Genomic DNA, 22,604 nt, shown 5'->3' on the forward strand with positions numbered 1-22,604 from the left:
TGTAGATTTTCCTAGAGATGGGGCATGAGGTGGCAGATCTGGTGGGTATTTTGTGAGGGATTCTGTATGGCCTCAAGGTTCTCAATACCATCCTGAGTGTTCCTTCTCCACTTGGAGTGATCATGGGTCTCTCTCTCTCTCTCTCCCTCTCCCTCTCCCTCTCCCTCTCTCTCTCCCTCTCCCTCTCCCTCTCCCTCTCCCTCTCCCTCTCCCTCTCTCTCTCTCTCTCTCTCTCTCTCTCTCTCACACACACACACACACACACACACACACACACACACACACACACACACACACACACACACACACACACACCTGCTTTGGCAATTGGTTGTTTGGAGTGACATTTACATGAGGAAGAGGTTTAATAAATGAGGTGCATAATGTTTTTAGGATATCTCTGTGTTGGCTGAATAGCAAGAAGCATGCATCTACGAATGGTGATAAATTTGAGAGAGTAATTAGACATCTGTTGGTAGAATGAAATTTGCTGCTGTTTCCACAAATTCTGCCTTGCATGCAATGAGTGCCATTAAACGCCTTGCAGCTGTGGACCAGACCTAGAGGCATCACTTTGGACCACCCCTTTCCACAGCTGCATCATTTTAGCTTTGCAGTGTGAAGGATCCATCTCCAGGTGTCCACCTCTTCCACCAGGATCCTGATGTTCGTGCAAATGAAACGGTGTCCTTTTCCATGCCTGTTTTCCCATCACTGGTGTCAGCATAGCCCAAGGTTCGCAGTGTCCTGGCAGGAGTCGGTTGTCACGTCCCTTCTTAGAGCTGCTAGTGTGATGTTAATAAGATAGGTTAGTTTCAAACTTCTAAAATTACTCTGGTTTATGTGTATTCATGGTTAAAACATTGCCATTGGCATATCCTGAATGATATATTACTTAATTGAGGTACACCTGCGAAGTTCAGTTGCCAGTGGTGCTGGGTCAAATTGTTTACGTGTGAGTTTCTAGGCCTTGGTCTTTTGGGGCACTGATTATCTAACCTTTAATCTTTTTTAAGATTCTCCTCTTGAAAGTTCATTTTCTCAAATCCCATAGCAGCTAATTGCTCCTTGGCTTCTGAAGCTGTTGGTTTCTCCAGAGAGTTGATTTCAAATGTCTCAGCAGCAAAACCTCTGTTCCACATTGATGAGTTGAATGCAGGTAGATGTACTTGCTTGCAAGTTGATGCTTGACAGCATTTGTATGGTGGGTCGGTGGCTGGTTAGAGAGTGGAGGAGGGTGTACTTGAGAGTCTGGAGGGTGCTTTAAGCTTGTTTCCTCTGAATTGTCTTTAATTACCCCAGACTCATGTAGACATTGAAAGGTGTGAATTTACATCATGAACAGTTTCTATGTCTTATTTAGATTTGAAAATCCCACTTTGTTGGATTTTATCTGTACTGTGATTTTACCTGTCCCCTGGCTTTTACTGCCATTAAATCTGTTCATTTTATATTTCTGGGACATTTCCCATGACACCAAATACTCTCTCAGCTGTCCAGTTTGCTCCTCTGATTGAATTCCACAACATTTGAGCAACAGGCAAAATCTATGAATTCTAACTGGAAAAAAAGGCTGAGAAATTGGATTAAATAGCACTCTTTTTATATGCAAATTCTGCAAAAATCAGTTTAACCAAATGTAGATTGTACTCATAATATTTCCAAGTGAAATTACTTCCATTGCAAAACTGGATTGAGCACTTCCTTGCACAGTTCATACAGGCATTGGGTGCACACCTAATGATGTCACAATTAAAGCAGCATCATTTCTTTCTTTAGTGGCATGGATTATGTGTATGAGCTCCAATTTATAACCTTTGTGAAACAGTTTCAGAACTACAAGGAATAATCATGCTACTTTGTTGCTTTTATCGTATTTGAGAGACTTTCTTCTGACATTGAGAGCTCTTATTGGGCAGCTTTTGGACTTGCTGCTGGCTGATCAGACACCTTTCAAAGTTCACAGTGTCCTAGACCTAACAGGGAGTGCTTTCTCCAGCTTACTGATCCACTCATTCAAAGGCTGCCATAGTAGTTGCGCTGCTGGCAGCATGCTATTAGCAACTGTAGGTGAGGAATGGCAGGGTTTGCGATAATGCCAGCAGCTGCCACACTGGTGTCACATATCTGCACACATGAAGGCTGTAATTTGTGCTAAATAAACAGTGCTAGTGTGCTCGGAACCTTCTATAATAATAAAAGTAAAATAATGCACAAGTTGAAAACCATCACATTTGGGTCTGTTTGTTAATATACCTGTTTGTTTCCAATTTCATTGACTTGTACATATGTTTTAATTCATAGCACCACTTGTATTGTGGCTGCAGTCTGCTTATTGGAAGGTTTCTCCATTTCCCTTGGAGTTCATGAAGATGCCTTTGATGATAGAAGAGTTGTTCTTGTCTAGAACTGCTGCTCAGGACCAATATGGGGTGACTTGTCGGGCATAGCAGTATATGCTGCCTAGGAAGGCTGTAGTAGATGGTGATAGTGCCCTTGTGAGGCAGGACATCAGTGTCCTGAACTTGCACACGAGTTGACTTGGGGGACTGCAGAACAATTGTGCAATGATCTGCTGGAAGTCAGACTGAACTAACATTGTTTTAACATTCAGACTTGGAGCAGAGTCAGCTGACTAACTCCATATCTTGGTTGTCCAATCCCTGCTGTCTTCCTGGTAACAACTCTACACAATCAGACCACAAACTGGCACCAAGTTCCCATTGCCAACCTCAACACTCTAGTTGCTCTCTGTTCGAATTCACTCTGTACGACCGCTCTCATGAATGGAGCTTCTAGAGGTAGCAAAAATTATTGGGTAATGTAATTCTTTGAACCTTCAGAGGAAGCATCTTTATCCAATTTACTTTCAATCTGTTCTGGAAGTCAGGAATGTGAAAAAGTTATGAATATTTAAACAGTAAAGGACACCTAAATCTAACTGAAAAAAAGAATATGTTTACTTGAATATTGTCTTGTACAAATTCCTTTTCTACCTCTTTCAAAATAGCACCTCTATTAAAAGAACCAAACAGTTAAATAAATTACTAACGTCAATAGCGGCACGGTAGCGTAGTGGTTAGCGCGACACTATTACAGCGCCAGCGATTGGGGTTCGATTCCCGTCGCTGTCTGTAAGGAGTTTGTACATTCTCCCGTGTTTGCATGGGTTTCCTCTGGGTGCTCCGGTTTCCTCCCACATTGCAAAGACGTACGGGTAGGTTAATTTGGGTTTAAAATGGGCGGCGCGGACTCATTGGGCCAGAAGGGCCTGTTACCACGCTGTAAATAAACAAAAAAACAAAACAAAAATTTGTGCATATAAGCATTCAATGCCCTCTGTCAATCTGATGTTTTGGCCTTTTTGCCAATCAAGTTGTTTAACACATTTTACAAGTATTTTTGTCTACAAAAATTGACTAATAAGCAATGAAAAAGACATTTGTGGTATTTTTCATATTAACTGTCAGTAAGCATTTTCTGTTGATCAGTGTGACAAGTAGTATTTGTATATTGCAAAGCATTGCATGTGATGGAAATCTGAAATAAAAACAAAATGCTGAAAATGTTCGGTTGGGCAGCATCTGTGTAGAGAGAAACTGGATGTTGTTCTTTGTCGGGATTACAAAAGACAAAGAGATGTCACATGTTTTAAGCATGTACCCAAGTTGGGAAAGGTTAGGCAGATTGCCATGGGGATACGAGTGAGAAACAAACAAGAAGTTCAGTGATGCTCTTTAAGAGAGTATAATAAACTTATGTTCTATCGACTGTACCTGTGATTACTCTGAATTTTGTCAATTTCACTAAAAAGTCAAAAAGCTGAAACCGTAGCCATTTTCAGTTTTCTGACAAGTGCTTTAGTATAGTTATGAAAATGATCATACCTGATGCAATATCCAACCTTTGTAACAGTAATTTTTATCCATTTGTAGGAAATGGGAGTCACTGATGAGGACCAGCATTTACTGCCCATCCTTAATTGCTGTTGAGATCGTGGTGATGAGCCGACTTCATGAACCGGTGCAGGTCGTCTGGTGAAAGCGTATCATACAACCGTGTGGCTCGTTGGGACGTATTGAAGAACTAGCAGGACTCATTTGTGTGGGTCCGTAGTCACACACAGATCAGACTGGGTAAGGTCCATCGACTTCCTTGCAGGCACGATTTTCAGAAATCATGTATTTTCACAATTTCTCTTGACTGGTACCAGCTTCATTAGACTAATCACCAAGTTATTTCCTCATTTTTTGTGTGTGAATTGAACCTGCCTCACAGTTACTGGTGCAAACACAGAAGTAAGTTTTTTTGCTAACAAAACTCTGTAGGTAATAGAAATGGAAAATGCTGGAAATACACAGCAGGTCAGACAACATCTGTGGAGAAAGAAACAGTTAATAATTTCACCTGAATTATAATAAGTTATACATAAAACAAATTTTACAATACAGAAGGGGAGGGAAGGAAAGAACAAAAGGAAGTCATGGATAAAATGAAATGCGAGCAAGATTAAATGACAGAAGGCATAATGGTGCAAGGAAAGGGTGGACTGTGGGGGGAAAAAACAAGTAAAATTAGGTTGAGAGGCAAATTATTATCAGAAATTATTAAATTTAATGTTGCGGTTGGGAAAATGTAGTGTGCCTTGTGGGAAAAATTAGGTAATGTTCATCAAGATTGCATGGCGTGTTCAAGCAGTGTAGAAGCATGAGGACAGGAACTCGTTGTGGGATTTAGGATGGAGAATTAAAGTGATTAAGACATTGGGGTCTGCAGTAGAGCTGTAGGAATTAATGGAAATGTTCTTAAAAAAAAATCCATCATGCAATTTGCATTTGGCCTCCTCAATGCCAAGGAAACCCCAAGCTGAGCAGCGTCACTGTAAAGAAAATGAAAATCAGAAAATTTGCAAATGCTGGAAACCTAAAATAAAAATCTAAAATGCTGGAAATACACAGCGGGTCAGGCCAATGTGTGGGAAGAGAAAAGGAATTAACATTTCAGGTCAAAGACCCTTCTTTAGGACTAGGAAGGAGACAATAGAACCTTGTTAAACTGCAGGAAGGGTGGGGGAAGGGGATATCTCTGATAGGGTAAAACCAGGGTGACCATGGGGATAAACTGTAAACAATGTTATCTGGTCAGTGAGTAATGACTGACATAGGCAAAAGAATGTAGACAAAAGTGGGAGTTGCAAAATGCAGAGCAGGAAGGCATGCCCGACAGTCAGGCTGGACATGTCCTCCATTCCCAGAGGAAAATAACGAAACAAGGGGAAAATAAACAACAAACAAACGGAACCAGTATCAAAGATGGATGATTGATACAGACAGAAATCAAGTTACCTGAAGTTGTAGAATTCAGTATTAAATCCAGAACACTTCAATGTGCTCAGGCAGAAGATGAGGAGCTGCTCCTCCAGCATGCTTTGGTTCTTGCTGTAACAGGACAGGAGGCCACAAACTGGGTCAGAGTGGGATGGAGAAATAAGATGGCAGGCAACACGAAACTCTGGGCAGCCCTTATAGATGGGACACCAGTGTTCCACAAAACACTCACACAGTCTGTGTTTGGTTTGTCGATTTGTAGAGGAAACCATATTGTGAATACCAAAAGCAGTGCACCAGACTGGAAGAAATGCAAGTGAATTGTTGCTTCACCTGGAAAGACTGTTTCTGTCCTTGGATGGTGGGAAGGGAAAAGGTGGAAGGACAAGTGTTGGATCGCCTGCAGTTGCAAGGGAAAGTGCTGTAAGAAGAGGGTGGTTTATAGGAACAGAAGAGTGACCAGGAACGTGCAAAATGCTGAAAGGAGAAAAGGAGGGAAGATGTTCCTGGAGCTGGAATTTGCCGACAATGCTGTTGAGTGAGGAGGCTGGTAGGGTGGAAGATGAGGAACAAGGGAACTCATTGTTCTGCCCCAGAGGAGAGGGGGTAAGAGCAGAGGTGTGGGAAATGGATGAAATGAGGTCAAGAACTTTGTTGACAACGGTAGAGGGAAAGCCCTGGTTCAGGAACAAAGAAGATCTTCAGAGGCATCTGTACAGAAAGTCTCACCATTGGAACAAGTAGAACTGAGATGGAGGAACTGGGGGAATGGAATAGAGTTTATAAAGAGGGAGGGTGGGACCAAGAGTAGTTGAGATAGCTGTGGGAGTCAGTAGGCTTGTATCAGATGTTAGTAGCTAGCCTATCTCCTGAGACAGAGAGATCCAGAAAAGGAAGGGAAGAATCAGAAATTGATCACGTGAAGGTGAGGGCAGAGTTGAAATTGGCAGCAAAAGCGATGAAATTGTTGAGTTCTGCAGGAGGTAGCACCAATGCAGTCATTGATGTACTGGCAAAAGAGTTAAGGGAGTGGGTCCAGGTAGGGACTGAAACAAAGACTGTTCCACATGTCCCACAAAAGGACCGGCATACTTTGTGCCCATGTGAATGCCCAGAGCTATACCTTTGATCTGGAGAATGTGAGTGGAGTTGAATTAGAAGTTGTTCAATGTGAGACATGCCCTGCCAGTTGTGTTCTCCTTCTCTGCAGTTTGCAACTCCCATATTTTTTTGTTTATGTTCTTGCTCTCCAACTGCTCGCATTCATTTGTTGGCCGGATAACCTTGTTCCTAGTTTATTTCCATGGTCACCCTGGTTTTATTCTATCAGAAGTATATCCCTCTTCCACCCTCCCTGCCGCTTAATGAGCATTTTGCGTCCTTCCCAGTTCTGATGAAGGGTCTTCAACTTGAAATGTTAACTCTTTTTTTTTTCCCCAATGAATTGGAGGGCCATCTGGCCTTCCTGTTTAGGGATGGAGGTGTTGAGGAATTTGACATCTTTAGTTACAGTGAGTTGGCACCGATTAGGGGAACTGGAAGCAGTAAGAGTGCTAAAGGTCACTGTGTTACGAATACAGATGGGAAGAAACTGAAACAGTGTGGATTAAAGATGGATTCAGGCTAGGAAGAAATGAATTCCATTGTACAGGACAGGCTGAAATGATAGATCCGTAAAGACAATTCTACTTGGGATCTTGGGAGGAGAGAGAAGTGATCTGTGTGTAGTTGGAGCACTCAGAGCTGTGGAGGGAAGGGCTCAAGAGGAGATGATGCTAGTTAGAGACTGGGAAATAATGATTTAATAGTTGGTGCGATTGCGGTCCAGAGTGTTGCAGAGTTGGTGCTCAGCTTTTGCAACTAGGAGTTAGTTCACCAAACAACAATGCTGCCACGTTTGATGGTAAGTTCAATGATGGTATTCAGGTTGATCCCCAGTAAATTGGATGCTGAAGGCTCAAAGTAGGGCAGTTCGAGTATGCAGTGTAAAATCAAAATGAAGGTGATCAACATTACATCAGCAATTTGCAGTGAAAGGAGAGGGAGAGATCTAGGTGCATCAAACATTCTATGGGCAGCACGGTAGCATAGTGGTTAGTGCGACGCTATTACAGTGCCAACGATTGGGGTTCAATTCCCATCGCTGTCTGTGAGGAGTTTGTACGTTCTCCCGTGTCTGCATGGGTTTCTTCTGGGTGCTCTGGTTTCCTCCCACATTCCAAAGACGTACGGGTAGGTTAATATGGGTTTAAAATGCGCATGCGGACTCGTTGGGCCGGAAGGGCCTGTTACCACGCTGTAAATAAAATATAAAAAATTTTTTTAAAGACGATTATGAGTCATTCTATGTTAGGGCTCTATTCCTTTCTCCCAGTTTCTCCTTCTCCATTACATATGTTCTGCTGATAGCATTTTGCCTACTTAAGGCACGTCGACCTTTTTCTTCAAAGGTCCCTTCACTGTACAAGCGACCCTTATGTTACTGGGAGTTGCGTTCCTAGAAAGTGGTTTTCTGTAATGCAAATCCACATTGTCTGTGCATGTGTCAAGAAATGCGAGTTGAAAAAAAATGTTACTTTATTTACTTTTTTCACATAAATTCTGTGAGGGCAAGTTTTATTCCATATCTCAAATTTTTGGGTAGTGATATGTGAATTCTGCAGGGTGAATTTCCATTACCTGAATGACTGTAATGTGGTGGTCACCTGCAACTGGCAGGGTCCCTGGCCATGTTTGTTCTATTTCACATGTTCCAGGTGTCACCCTTCTCCTCCTCCTCAAAACCATTATGGAATTCCCCTTGTGTGTGCAAACTATATTATGGTTATTGTGCTGTAGAAATGACAATAAAGTGTATTTATGTTTTTGCGCTTTCCACTACATGCACATTACAGTGTAACAAATCACAGAAAAATGTTCTTTAAAAAGAACAGCTAACAGTACCACATTGTAAAATATTTATACAATAATATGTAGCAAATTAATGGACAAGACAGTAAGAATATAAGAAAATAGGAGCAGGGTGGGTCACTTGGCCCTACAAACCTTCCCTGCCATTTATTATGATCATGGCTGATCTGCCCTAGGCTACACCTACCTGAAGACTTTGTACAATGTGAGCACAGGAATGCTTAGATCCCTCTCTCTTCCTGAGCTTTAAAAAATTATCTACTTTTTTAATTGCCCCCAATGACAACTCTCTGGATTAGAGAATTCCAGAGATTCATCACCCTCTGTGAGAAGTTCAGCGCACCTCGGTTTTAAATAACCTCCCCTTAATCTTGTTACTTTGTCCCTTTGTTTGAGATTCTCCCACTATTGGCAACATCTTGACGTCCATCCTGTTGCGCCCCCTCGGGATCTCTTGTATGTTTCAATAAGATCACCCCTCATTCTTCCAAACTCCAAAGAATATAGATCTATTTTCTTTAGCTGCTTATGATAGAATAACCCTCTCGTCCCAGGAATTAGCTGACCACCTCCATGCCAGTACATTCTTTCCTCTATAATGGGGACTAAAACTGTGCACAGTACTCCAGGCATGGCCTCACCAGTACCTGTACAATTGTAACAATATTCCCCCATTTCTGAACTCCAAACCACTTGCAATAGGAGCTATTACACCATTTGCCACCTGAACCTATTGCTGGACCTGCCTCCTTACCAGGTGCACAAGGACATCTAGGTCCCTCTGTACTTTGCTCATCTGTAACCTTTCTCCATTTGTCTGTCTTTAACTTCTTCTTACTGAAGTGTATGACCTCTGACTTTCACACATTAAACTCCATTTGCCAAGTTTTTGCTCATGCCCTCAACAATCTATATCCTGTTGTAGACCACATTATCTTCATTGCAACGTGCCCTCCCGACCATTTTTATGTGATTGTCAAGCTCTGATACTTTACACTGTGTCTTTCCCTGTATACAAGACAATTTGATTAATGAAATAAAAACAGAACTTGCTGGAAATAATCAGCAGGTCAGATGGGGAGAAACAGAGTTAGTGTTTTTGTTCAATGAGCTTTCATCAGAGTTACAGATGAGCAAGTTTTATGAAGCAGAGAAATGAATGGGGCAAGGGTGATAGAATAAGAGGGATGATGATGGTGAAAGATAAAAATAAGTGGTGATAGGACAAATAAAGAAACAGTAGTCCAGAGGAGGTGTAAATAGGAATAGCTGAGTTAAGTTTGTCTCGAGGATGAAAGACTGTAATGTGTCTGTTTGCAAGTTTGTCATTCAGGATATGTTGCTCTTTTTCTCTGGTGGACATTTACCACCATTATCTCTATGTCAGGTGCCCAGCTCTGACAACACAGACCCATCAGGTATTGGTAGTGCATGATACCTACGCCCAGAACCTGCTGGTTGAGGGCAAGTCAGCCCAGCTGCTGCTGTTCTGCCATTTTAAGTGTGCACATTGTGCGCCTTAAACATTGCGCTGCAAAGGCCTTGATCAAAACAAATCTGGATCCCATGAGCAACACTTCTTTAAAACTTCTGCGCTGCAGGATTTCTAGTTTAGAGAGAGTAAAAGGGATATAAGTAGGTTAAGTGAGCCGGCAAGGAGCTTACATTTAGTACATAAGGTGCGAAAACAGTAAAAGGATGAGTAAATGTTGATGTACAGAGTGATGTAGACATCCTCCTGCACAAAATACCATGCAGGTACAACGAACAATTTTAAAAGCAGCTGGTATGTTGGCTTTTATTGCAGGGAGCTTGGAGTACAGGGGCAAAGATGCCTTTTGGTAGTTATGCTGGTCATTGGTGAGATGATAATTGAAATACAATATGCAGTTTTGGTCTCTGTTCCTATGAAAGTTTTTGCATACCTTTAGAAACACTGAAGTAGAGGATTACTAGCTTGATTCCTGGGTTGTGGGGGTTGACGTTTGGCAAGAGAATGAGCAGGATGATCCTACAATGACTGGCTTTAGCAGAATGAGGGATAATCTTATTGAAACAAGATTCTGTGAGCATTTAATAAAGTGGATACTGTACAATTATTTCTTGGCACTGGAGAACATAGAATGTGGCTGCATTTCTATGAATAAAGCATCAGTCATTTAGGACTTGGATGAGAAAAAAAACTCATCACTGAGGAATGTGGCTGCTCAGTTGTTAAATATATTCAAGACAGATCTAAAGCTTTTTGAACTTTAAAGGAATCAAGGGACATTGAGATTTGGCAGGAAAGTGAGGTTGAGATTGAGGATCTGCCATGATTTTATTGAATGATGGATCAGGTTCAAGATGTTGTATTCCTGTTCCTGTGTCTTGTATTGCAAGTTGATCTGGTTTATCTTAAATCAGTCCAGCTTGGACAAGTATAGTTTCACCAGGGTGATTAGAAATAAAAACAGTTTGTCCAGAAATATTAGGGAAGCCATAATCTGTAGTGCAGTCATCAATTATTGGCTTATTTTCCCATAAAATACTAACAATCAGATTTTTCCACCCAAAACTAAACAAAATACGAAAGACACTATAACCATCAACTTTGAAATTGTTATGCAAAGTGGTAATAACTCCCTTTTTTTGGCCAATATAACAATTGCCCATTTTAAATATGGCCATTTTATGTGTATGGCTAATGGGCATGGTCAGGGGTTGCATGCTAATTGCATTTTTCTTTGCATTGCATTGTTAGCCTGGCCTATCTTGAGAGAGAATTAAAATGAATAGAGGAGCAAAATAACTAAATGAATGGAATTGCTGACTAAAGTCTTCATTTAACTACATTAGCACTGCAAATAAAATGACATAAAGAATGCCACATAATGTTAAAAAGAAAATGTTTTGTGCAATCTTTAAATCAGATGAATGCATGGCTGAGGAGCTGGTGCAGGATATAGGGATTCGGGTTTGTGGACCATTAGGATCTTTTCTAGGCAGGTGCGAGCTGTACAAGAGGAAGACGTTGCACCTGAACTGGACAGGGACCAATATCCTGGTGGAGAGATTTGCTAGTACTACTGGACGAAGGTTTAAACTAGTCTGATGGAGGTGGGACCCAAATCAGTGGTGTGGTGGATGAAAAGTTGAGGCAAATATTGAAGTTAAAGTGAGTTAAAGGTCTCATCCAGATGAAGGGCCTTGACCCGGAACATTGACTGTCCATTTCCCTCCACAAATGCTGCCTGACCCACTGAATTCCTGCAGCATCTTGTTTGTTGTTTAACATGAGTAAGTTCAGTAGGCAGGGTAGGGAGAGAGGATGGTCTGATAGACTATACTGCATTTACCTGATAAGTAAGGCAAATGAACTCTCAATGGATAGTTACATGGGTCTGGGATATTATAGCCATTACGGAAACATGGCAGATGGACGGGCAGGACTGGCAGCTCAATGTTCTAGGGTACAGGTACTACAGGCATGATAGAGGTGGGGTTAGAGAGGAGGGGGTGTTGCTTTTTTTTGATTCGGAAGAACATTGAGCTGGAAAGGCTGCAGTAAAGATTTACGAGGATGTTACTGGGACTGGAGGGTTTGAGTTAAAAGGAGAGATTGGATAGGCGGGGCCTTTTTCCCTGGAGCACAGGAGGCTGAGGGGTGACCTTATAGAGGTATATAACATCATGAGGGGCATAGATAAGAGGAACGGTTACAATCTTTTTTTCCCAGAGTAGGGGAGTCTAAAACGAGAGAACATAGATTTAAAGTGATTTAAGGGGAAAGATTTAAAGGGGACCTGAGGGACAAGTTTTTCAGACAGAGGGTGGTGGATATATGGAATGAACTGCCAGAAAGGTTTAGAGGGATCTGGGGCAAGTGCTTCAAATGGGACTAGTTCAGGTAGGCAACTTGGTCAGCATGGATGAGTTGGGCTGAAGGGCAGTATGACTCTATAATACTGCATTTGCCTGAAACTCTGTTCAGCTCAGCTTTCATCATAGCCCGCAAATTCAAGGTTCCCTTATTCTTTCAATTGTTTCTTTGGGGGCCAACAACCAGTTTCAGTTACCATCTGACACATTGAAATGAAGGAAGGTCATACTTCGTAAATCTGAGGCCAATAATTCATTTCTGGACAATGACTTTGATGTGGCTCCATTTTTTAAAAAACCTTCAATATACCAGGCGTGAATAAAGAGGTGTTCAAAATCATGAAAGGGTATCATGTGATAATTAAAAATGAAACTATTTCCCATTACAAAAGTGTAAGTAGCCAAAGGAGAGTGAGTGGTTAATTGGCTAAAAATTAGAGGCAGGATCTTTGTACACAAAGGTCTTACCCAAAAGAATAGTGGAAGCAAACTCGCAAGTAATTTTCATTAACATATCAAGTAACCAAAGGGAAGGTCTTCAGTGATCTCTGGGAAAAGGACCAGTTCACTGTGGCTGCATTATGTATCATCTACAAAGCCTAAGTGACTCCTCACTACACCTCCCATACCCCTGACCAAACCAACAAGAAGGATATGGGCTTCGGGTGCAAAGGAAGACTACAACCTGCAGGTTCCTCTTTAAGTTGCACATCATCCTGACTTGAAAATATCACCATTCCTTCATTGTTGTTGGGTCTAAATTCTGGCACTTGCTCACCAACAGAACTTTGAGTGTACCATCCCTAGAAGGACTGCAACAGTTCAAGAAGGTGGCTTACCACCACCACCTCAAGGGCAGTAAATGCTGGGTTTGTCAGGGACTCCCACATCCTGAAAATTAATAAATATACTGTATATATTTTTTAAAAGTGCAGTGCAATGGGACTAATAGGATAGTTTCATTGAAGAAATAACCCAGGCATGATATTAGAAATGACATCTTTCTGTGCTTTAGCATTCTATGATTTTATGAATAAGGTGCTTTTGCACCAGCGTTGAAAAACTGATGACATGGCACTCTTTCAAAATGTGTGTATTATAGCCAGGAGTGTGAGAGTTGAAATGTTTCATTTAGCTTGGTCCATCAGTGCTAGAATTATGCTGACACTTGCTATTACTACAGGACCGCATCAATTCTGTACAGCTGCAATAGGGACTAGTCTGGCAATCTCCCAGAACCGAGAACTGCAGTAGGAATTGTGCCAGTTGGTGACTGTAGCAGGGAAACTAGTAGGTGAATTAAGTATATGGTTGGATTAGGGCGGCAGTACTGGAGATAATGATTGTATTAGATTTATGCTAACGTGTTTTGGATAAATTTGTTCCTGGAAATTTTGGATAGGTAAGAAGAAAAAGTTTAAGCTTGAAATGTATTGGTCTTTTTTACCCAGAAGCGAAGTAGCGAAGTAAATTGTCTTTTGTGAATAATATATATACTTAATGTGTGCAGACGGGAGGTCAAAGTCCTACTGTAATTCAAAACTACTCCATTTTTCCCTTTCAGTGTTTCTTATACTAGTACAAAATTTGTTTACCAATTAAATGTATGCTTCTACAGAATGAAAGTGAATAGTTTTATTGTAGCTGCATAACCTTAGTGTAAATGAGTTATTTGTTGTTACAAGTGGTTTTCAAGTTTGAGAAACAAAATTCCAAAATAATTTTAAGATACTTGCAAAGTGTGCCATAGGGCTTGGATCGAGTAAGGTAACTTGAAGTATTGCATGCTGTTGAGCTCTAATAGGCTGAAGGATCTTCCTTATTTTTAACTATCTTGTGATCGGCACTTAGCTAAGCTTGCCTCTTTTTGCACTTTTGACCATTTAAATCACAGCTTTTGAACAAAACTGTTTTAAGGATTCCATTTAAAACTGTTAATGAATGAGAAATTACCAAGAAATTGTAGGTTAAAAAAATATTTTTGTTTAGTTTGGTAACAAACATTAACAGGAATACAGCAGTATCTTTTATTATGTCAGTAAATTGTTATACTTCGCAAAAAATTAATTCTAACAGCTGTAATCTACAAATTAAAAACATGCCTTTATTAACCGCCACCTTGGTCCAGAGATAAAATGAATGGAGAACCTGTACCTTACATTGGTGTGTTTACTTAATGCCATCAGGAAAACATTAGTTATTGTTATACACTGATAAAAAATTAATAATGAACATGGTTAGTTAATCAATGAAGGAGTGAGACTGATGCCAGCATGTTGTCTTTCAGATAGTTATTTTAGGGGAAAAAAACACTGGCTACTAAACAATGAGTGTCAGTCATTGCACGTAATTCATTTAGATGAACTGATATAATGGAATACAGCACTCGTTTGCCACTTAAAGTACTTGAAAGGAAGCGTGTAAATTCTGGTATTTCTCCATTTTATTTGTATATTTCATCACTTGCATTGTTTGTGGTTTAGTCCAGTTGTTCCCGACCTCCTTGAATGAAAGTTCCACATGTTCACACTCACTAAAATATGTGCCTCCCCCGTTCCACCCATAAATGAGGCCAGATAACATAATGGGTGCCATTAGTGAACTGGGGATTCCAGAGGACTTCAAGCAGCCCCATATTCAGGGCTGTAGCCTGCTAAGTATAGTGTTAAATTTAACTTTTTGTGTGACCTTTCTTGCTAAGTAACCTCAATTGTATTAAAACGTAACAGGTCCCTTGTAATCTTTGGTGACTCCCACCCCAGGTTGGGAACCACTGTTCTAGCCAGTATTAGTTGTGATATTCATAAGATCATTTCCTCCTTCATTTATTACAGATCAGCTTAATATGTTTGTTGAGGGTTTCAACATTTTTTTTTACAAATCTGCAAAGAGAGTCTGGAAATCCTTACCAATATTGGTAATCACCTCATTTTGAATTGATCTTGCCTTGTGGGGGTTAAAAAAGCATGTTTTCTGTAAAAGTTTTTTTAAAGCTACCTAAATTATCAGTCAAATGATGACCTATTCCCGGAAAGGCTTGTCCACTGTTTTCGACAGTATTTACAATGTGGGATTCTGTTGAAAATCAAAAAATTGCAAGCAGTATTTAGTGATTTGCATGGTTCATCCCATGGTTAAAACACCTTTCCTAAGCCAACAAAATCTGAATCATTTTACATGAGTAACAGGTCGTCAGCTGTCTTGCTCAGAACATCAAGGTTCTAGTGAGTAGAATAATTATTGCATAATCAAAATTTGTTTGTAACCTTTCTTTTTTTTTCCATTGATATCTTAGAATGCAAGAATGATGGGATGGATCTAATGATGGGCTGTGGGGCAGGTTTGCCACTTTCCTTCCGCTGCCTCGTCCTTCTGCTATTCCAGCTGTTTGGCTCCATTTGCCAGGGTCGGCAGTTTCAAGAACCAGTGTTGTCTGCAACCTTCCAGTTTACGCATTCCCTGTACAATGCTACAATTTACGAGAACTCTGCTGCAAGAACCTATGCCAACAGTCAAGTTAAAATGGGAATAAGTGTGACTGATCCATCATGGGACATTAAGTACAGGATTATTTCTGGAGATGAGGACAGCTTCTTCAAAGCAGAAGAAATTTTACTTGGGGATTTCTGTTTCCTCAGGATAAGGACTAAGGGGGGCAATTCTGCCATATTAAACAGGGAAGTTCAAAATCACTATTTGCTCATCGTGAAAAGTACTATCAGAGGGGAAGCCTTGGAGGCATGGACGAAAGTGAATATTCAAGTTTTGGATATGAATGATTTGCGACCTTTGTTTTCTCCTACAACGTATTCTGTAACTATTCCTGAAAATACACCTCTGAGAACCAGTATTGCACAAGTGACAGCAACAGATGCAGATATTGGATCAAATGGAGAATTTTATTATTATTTTAAAGATAGAGTTGACATCTTTGCTGTTCATCCAACTAGTGGAGTGGTTTCTTTGAGTGGCAGATTGAATTATGATGAGACAAACCAATATGACTTGGAAGTTTTAGCAGTGGATCGTGGAATGAAACTTTATGGGAACAATGGAGTAAGCAGTACTGCAAAACTAGTCATTCGCATTGATAGAATCAATGAACATGCACCAACTCTAAGTGTGGTGACTCACATTCCTTCCTTGATGGATAACGATCCTACCTATGCCATTGTTACCGTTGATGACCTGGATGATGGAATTAATGGAGAAATTGAATCGATATCCATTGTGGCAGGTGATCCTTTAGAGCAGTTCCATCTCGTTAGAACTGGATCAGCTGGCGGAGAGTATGGAATAAAGGAAGCAAAGAGAATAGATTGGGAAGATTTTCCCTATGGCTATAATATCACCCTACAAGCAAAAGATAAGGGAATCCCTCAAAAATTCTCTGCAGTGAAAATAGTACATGTTAGAAATCTGGAGGAAGCTGAACACCAAGTGACATATGAAAAAGATCTCTATGAAGTGGAACTTAATGAATTTGCACCTCCTGGAGTCGTGGTGGTTGTTGTTAAGCTGAAGCCAGAGCCACCAAATGTGGAATATAAACTTAGTGTAACTGAAGATGCTCATCATTTCCACATTAACCCTCGGACTGGTCTGATAACCACAGCACAGCACATAAGCACCCTCGAAAGAGAACATTTTGTGTTAGAAGTGGTGAACAATGCCAATGAAATTAAAGTGCGTGTTATTGTAAAGATCGAAGATGCCAATGATCATACCCCGGAATTTCAGCGGCAATTGTATGAAGCATTTATCAATGAGAGCGTGCCTATTGGTAGCAGTGTTTTAGTTGTTTCTGCCACGGATAATGATCAAGGAGAAAATGGATACGTAACATACAGTATTGGCAGTCTGAATCCATTACCTTTCACAATAAACCAGTTTACTGGCATCATCAGCACAAGCGAACAATTAGATTTTGAGTCTTTCCCCCAGAGTTACAGGTTTTTTGTTCGTGCCTCAGATTGGGGATCACCTTATCGACGTGAGAGTGAGGTAAATGTGACTGTATTTGTGGAAAACATTAACGACAATAAACCCCTGTTTGAGAAAGTGGACTGCCGAGGAGTGATTTCCCATGAGTTCCCTGTTGGTGAACAAATAACTGCAGTTTCAGCGATTGATGTTGATGAGCTGGAATTGGTAAAATATAGGATCATTTCTGGGAATGAACTTGGATTCTTTGACTTAAATCCTGACTCTGGTGTACTTTACTTGACAAAAGCATTGGATAGTGCAAATCCAAAAGATGGATTTTTTTCACTTCAGATAACAGCTTCGGATGGAGAGAACTTTGCTGACCCAATGTTCCTTAACATTTCTTTGGTGCATGGTAAACTGGCTGCGAAGGACTACATCTGCAGGGAAACAGGAGCAGCTCAGAAGTTAACTGAGAAATTACTCAAAAGGGCTAAAATAAACAACAAGTCAACAATGGAAGACTTATTCCTCGACCTCTATTCGATTAATAGGCAGTCCCCACAGTTTGATAAATCTTTTCCTTCAGAAATAAATATTAAGGAAGATCTTCCAGTTGGAAGTACTGTTGTTAAGATCACAGCTTCAGATACAGATAGTAGCTTTAATGGAAAAGTTGTATACGCCATTTCTGATGGCAATGTTGATAGTTGTTTTAATATTGAAATGGAAACTGGATGGCTAACAACTTTGATGCCTTTGGATCGTGAATTAACTGATAAATACATTCTGAACATCACTATTTACGACTTGGGGTCTCCCCCAAAGTGTGCCTGGAGACTCATGATTGTCCATGTCCAGGATGCTAATGACAACAAGCCTCAATTTTTACGAGAGAGTTATTCCATCAGCATTCCAGAAGATACACTGATTGGTACAGAAGTAGTTCAGATTGAGGCCACAGATAAAGATCTAGGTCATAATAGTGAAATAATTTATACACTATTAACGAGCACTGACCAGTTTGCTATTAATGCTTCAACTGGTATTGTTTATGTGACTGGGTTACTTGACCGGGAATTAATTCCGAATTGTACATTGAAAATAGAAGCTCGTGATCAAGCTGAGAATGGTCATCAGCAATACTCTGTGGTGGCACTGAAGATAATTTTTGCTGATGTCAATGACAATGCTCCCCGATTTGTTCCTTCAAGTTACTTTGTTAAGGTACTTGAAGATATGCCCATCAGTGCTGTGGTAATGTGGTTGGAAGCTCATGATCCTGATCTTGGCTTAGGTGGCCAGGTACGCTATTCTTTGGGAAATGATTACAATGGGAAGTTTGAAATTGACAGAACCAGTGGAGCAGTGCGTCTGTCAAAAGAGCTCGATTTTGAGAAACAGCAATTCTACAACCTGACAATTCGTGTTAAAGATAAAGGCCGGCCGATATCCTTATCTTCAACATCATTTATAGAGATTGAAGTAGTTGACGTGAATGAAAATCTTTATACACCACGATTTTCAGAGTTTGCTAAGATGGTATCCGTGAAGGAAAATGCACCAATTGGAACAAGAGTTGTGCAGGTGATGGCCAAAGATAATGATGAAGGGAGGGACGGAGAGGTTCAGTATTCTATTCGGGATGGTAGTGGTCTTGGACGTTTCACTGTCAACGAGGATACAGGTAGGATTGAGCAGGAGTCGAAGATCTTTGATAATTTCTCCTGTGTGTGATGTAAGATCTGGAAAATTGATTTCTTGGTTAATTTAAATTAAATTTGTAATTGGCATAAATATTCAAATATTTGCATAAATATATAAATATTGAAATATTAAACTAGTTGCTTTTTATCACTTTTGCCATTAGTTGCAAATTGTATCAATCTAAGTTGTACATTAAAATATCAATCAGATATACAATATTTCATGTTCTTATATAAAGAGTATTTGGAAGAAAAATAGGTTAAGTAATGTCGATGTTCATTGACAATCAGAACATATGATACTTTTGCAAGTTCCCATTTATTTGTTTTGTTGGACTATATTAATTCTTGAAAATATCTTAATGCTAGTGGATGCTTGTTCAGTTAAACTACTGGTACACATTTAATACATGTATAATTGTTTTGTTATAGATAGTATAGACGCAATTGCTCAATATTAAGAACTTGCGATTGCAGCGAGCATGGTGTAATAGTACATAACATAGCATTTCAAATGTACAGTCAGTAGAAAAGAAAAGGAACTCCAGTCTCAGGTGTCCTCAAAATCCGTGCAAGCTTGTGATGTGATACAGAAGATTAAACAAAGCTTGTAATACTCACTCAAGGCTTATCTAACATGCGAGGTATTATGCACATATAAGTTTTTTTAATGCTTATTCTAATACATATCATATTGCTGAATTAATAGTTCACTCTGGCTCAACTCTCATTCAAATTTATTTGAAACTGATAATAAGCAGTTGTGCAGCTTTATCTTTTATCAGCAAATAGCTGAGGCTCAAAGCACCAGCATTTAATGGCTTCTTTTGATGGTGTTGGCTAGTACTGTTAGTTATTTCTTGTTTTTTTTCTGACAGAAGTGTTCCTCCATCATGAAGCCCAGTTCTGTTGTCAAGCATTGCCTTAACCACATATTTTATAATTGATACAAGCTTTGCCAACCATACTAAAATGTACTTTATATTAGCATTTTTCTTAAATGTTTTGGCCTATTTTGTAAATTGTTAATAGCAATGTTGAAAGTGCTCATGAGAGAAAGCTGACTTGAAAGAAATCCAAAAAAAGTCTGTTTGGATTGCCTCCTGTTTTTAAGTACTTAAATACTGAACAATCACTTAGTTGGCTAGAGATGAAAAGCAGTATTACTGTGACCTGTAGTTTGACAGCTTTTCGTTTACTGTTGTGCAGTTGTTCAGTCAGTTGTCTTGTGACCCAACGGCTGGCTTGTGCACAGTACTTCTACAAAGAATATCCTGGGGGATTAAGAAGAAGGAATGCCAAAATCAGAATTCTATTAAGTTCTTTCAAAGTTCTATGATTCATGCTGAGCTTTGAATTTTTAAATTTTCATCATAAAATGTAGGGTATGTCTTTGAAGGGATATGAAATTGTTAACACATTTTAAGCCAGGTCCTATTTTAGTTTTTGGTTGTTCTAACTATTGTTGACCCATTTTTGATATTTGCAGAGTTCAGCGTATACTGCAGCTTTAATACTGATTATAATCAAATTCTTGAGAGTTTCACTTTTCTTGCCAACTTTCAACTTGGCGAGATATGGGCGTGCACTGAACTCTCTGCATATCCTGGGGTCCAAGAAAAGATATTCAGAACTACCGGCAGAGGAAGCCTACTGTGCAATCGCCATTCTCTGTTTTCATTTCAGTATAGTTTGAGGCAAAAGTTAAGAATATATTAAGAATAGGGGTGGAATAGTTTTGAATGACAGGTAAAGTGTTTCATTGTATTTATTTCCAGTATTTCCAAAAGCTTTGTAATGAAACAAAATATTTGCAACTTTAAAAGAGCCTTTTACACCTTTGGAACACCCCAAGTGATCTCTCAGTCAATTAATTAATTCATTTTTCAACATAATCATCGTTATGAACCTAATTTCAGAAAATTGCAAATGAAGTAAATAATCTTTTCTGATGTTGCCGGTTTGAGAGTTGAACATTTGCCAGTAAACCAGTAAATTGCCTGTCTTTTGAATCTGCTGCCTGTGATGTTTTAAGTCCACCTTTTGTCAGATACTGTTTCAGTATTGGCACCATTTAATTCATATTCTGCAAGCTGGCTCATGATTGTTGTACTGCCGATTTGAGTTCCCTTGTCCTAAAGACAAATTTGGGCTAACAGAATCTGGATTTGTGAGTTTGTTGCTGGATGGATTAATAGCATACACACTTGGAGACTTTGCTCATGGGCATTAACTTTCTGGAAAGCATATTAATACTTCGCAGTACTCTCTCTGCTAGAGTCCAATTCATCTTTACCAGTAATATTATAGCAGTTCTTTTTAATCTCATTTAAAAAAAAATGCAGTGCCTACAGTGATCACTTTGACCTTAACCAAGTTCCTACTGAGCTCAATAGATGTAAATGGCTCTGTGCATTAGATAATATATTCATTTGAAATGTTTGTAAATTGTACAGTCTGGAAGCTTATCTGCAAGAAATTGCATTAAATTAATTTGCATCAATCAAAGATGAAGCATAGAAATTGAAAATGGAATTAAAATAGACATTATTACATCAAATTAATATATTTCCTGGCTTGATTGTTTTTAATTAATCAGGATGTATTGTATTTAATTGGTCCCCAGTTTCCAATGTGACCGGTTCTGCATTATTAATGAAAGATATCAGGATCCTAGAAAAGGTGCAGGGAAGGTTTATTAGAACGGTACCAGACTGAGACACTTCAGTTAAGTGGAGTTCTCTTTACTGTAGAGATGTTTAAGGGACAACTTAATTAAGATGTTCAAAATCTTGGTGGTGTTCTTATTGACTATATAAGAAGCAACTGCATCTAATGGCAGATGGGTTGGCAGCTAGAGGGCACTGTTTTAAGAAAATTGCTAAATGTCCAAAGGTGACATGAGATCAAGAAAACGTTCATTGTGAATTGTTGTAATGTGTTACATTCTGTCTGAAAGGGGTGTTGGAGGCTGATTCAATAGTAACTTGCAAAGGGGAATTGGAAAAATACATGAAGGGAAATATTTTCTGGGCTCTGGAGAAGGAAAAGTAGAATGGAACAAACTGAGAGCCCCTTCAACTGTGGACATAGGCATGGAGATCTGAATGGCTTCCTTCTGTACCCTTATCATTGAGATTCTCATTTTTGGCTTTCATATTGTAGTATTGTATGCTGTTTAAATTAGGAGGATATTTAATATATGGTTTAATTGGACATTAGTTTACAATATATGCCTCCTGTGTTGACTAATTAAAGAATGAGACTAGAACATTGATTATTTTTAGTTGATTAATAAAATGACAGAAGTATATCATCATCTGACCAATTCAATTTTAAATGAAGTCATTACAAGTGATGTGCAGAAAGGTAATTGTTTTGCATATGTGTTTAAATTAACGAGAATCTGAAGTTTAACCTTGATGAGATACATAATTTAAATGTCAGTATTTTACAAAGGAAACGCTATTTTATTTATATAGCACCATTTGTGATGTCACAATATCTGAAAGATATTTTTATAGCCAATGAAATATTTTAGAAGTGTATTCATTGTTGTAAAATAGGGAATTAAATTAATTTGCATCAATCAAAGATGAAGCTTGGAGCAAGGTCTCAAAAGACAGTAGTGAGAAGAAAATTTCTGGTAAGATAATCAGCTTTAGTATTGTTGAAGGATGATATTGGCAAGAACACAAAAGGAATCCCATACACTCTCTCTTCAAGTAGTACAATGCTATATGTTCATTTCACCTGAGATGGTAGGTAATTTAGCATCTCAGCCAAAAGATAATATCTTTGGTCGTGCAGCTCTTCCTCAGTGTAGCACTAAATTATGTGCTGATTCCATGCCTTGAATATATGACTTTCTGAC

General features: G+C 39.3%; 1 protein-coding gene across 1 annotated transcript in view; it reads left to right on the top strand.

Moving 5' to 3' along the window:
- LOC127576094 (protocadherin Fat 3-like) overlaps positions 1–22,604 on the top strand; it is a 554,951-nt gene that overhangs the window by 161,292 nt on the left and 371,055 nt on the right. The window contains exons 2-3 of the mRNA XM_052026479.1: positions 3,936–4,136; positions 15,394–18,711. Coding sequence (XP_051882439.1) covers positions 15,411–18,711 — 3,301 coding nt within the window. The 5' untranslated portion in view covers positions 3,936–4,136; positions 15,394–15,410. The remainder of the gene's footprint in view (positions 1–3,935; positions 4,137–15,393; positions 18,712–22,604) is intronic.

This window comes from Pristis pectinata, chromosome 11 (genome assembly GCF_009764475.1).
Source record: "Pristis pectinata isolate sPriPec2 chromosome 11, sPriPec2.1.pri, whole genome shotgun sequence".
Taxonomy (NCBI): Eukaryota; Metazoa; Chordata; class Chondrichthyes; order Rhinopristiformes; family Pristidae; genus Pristis; species Pristis pectinata.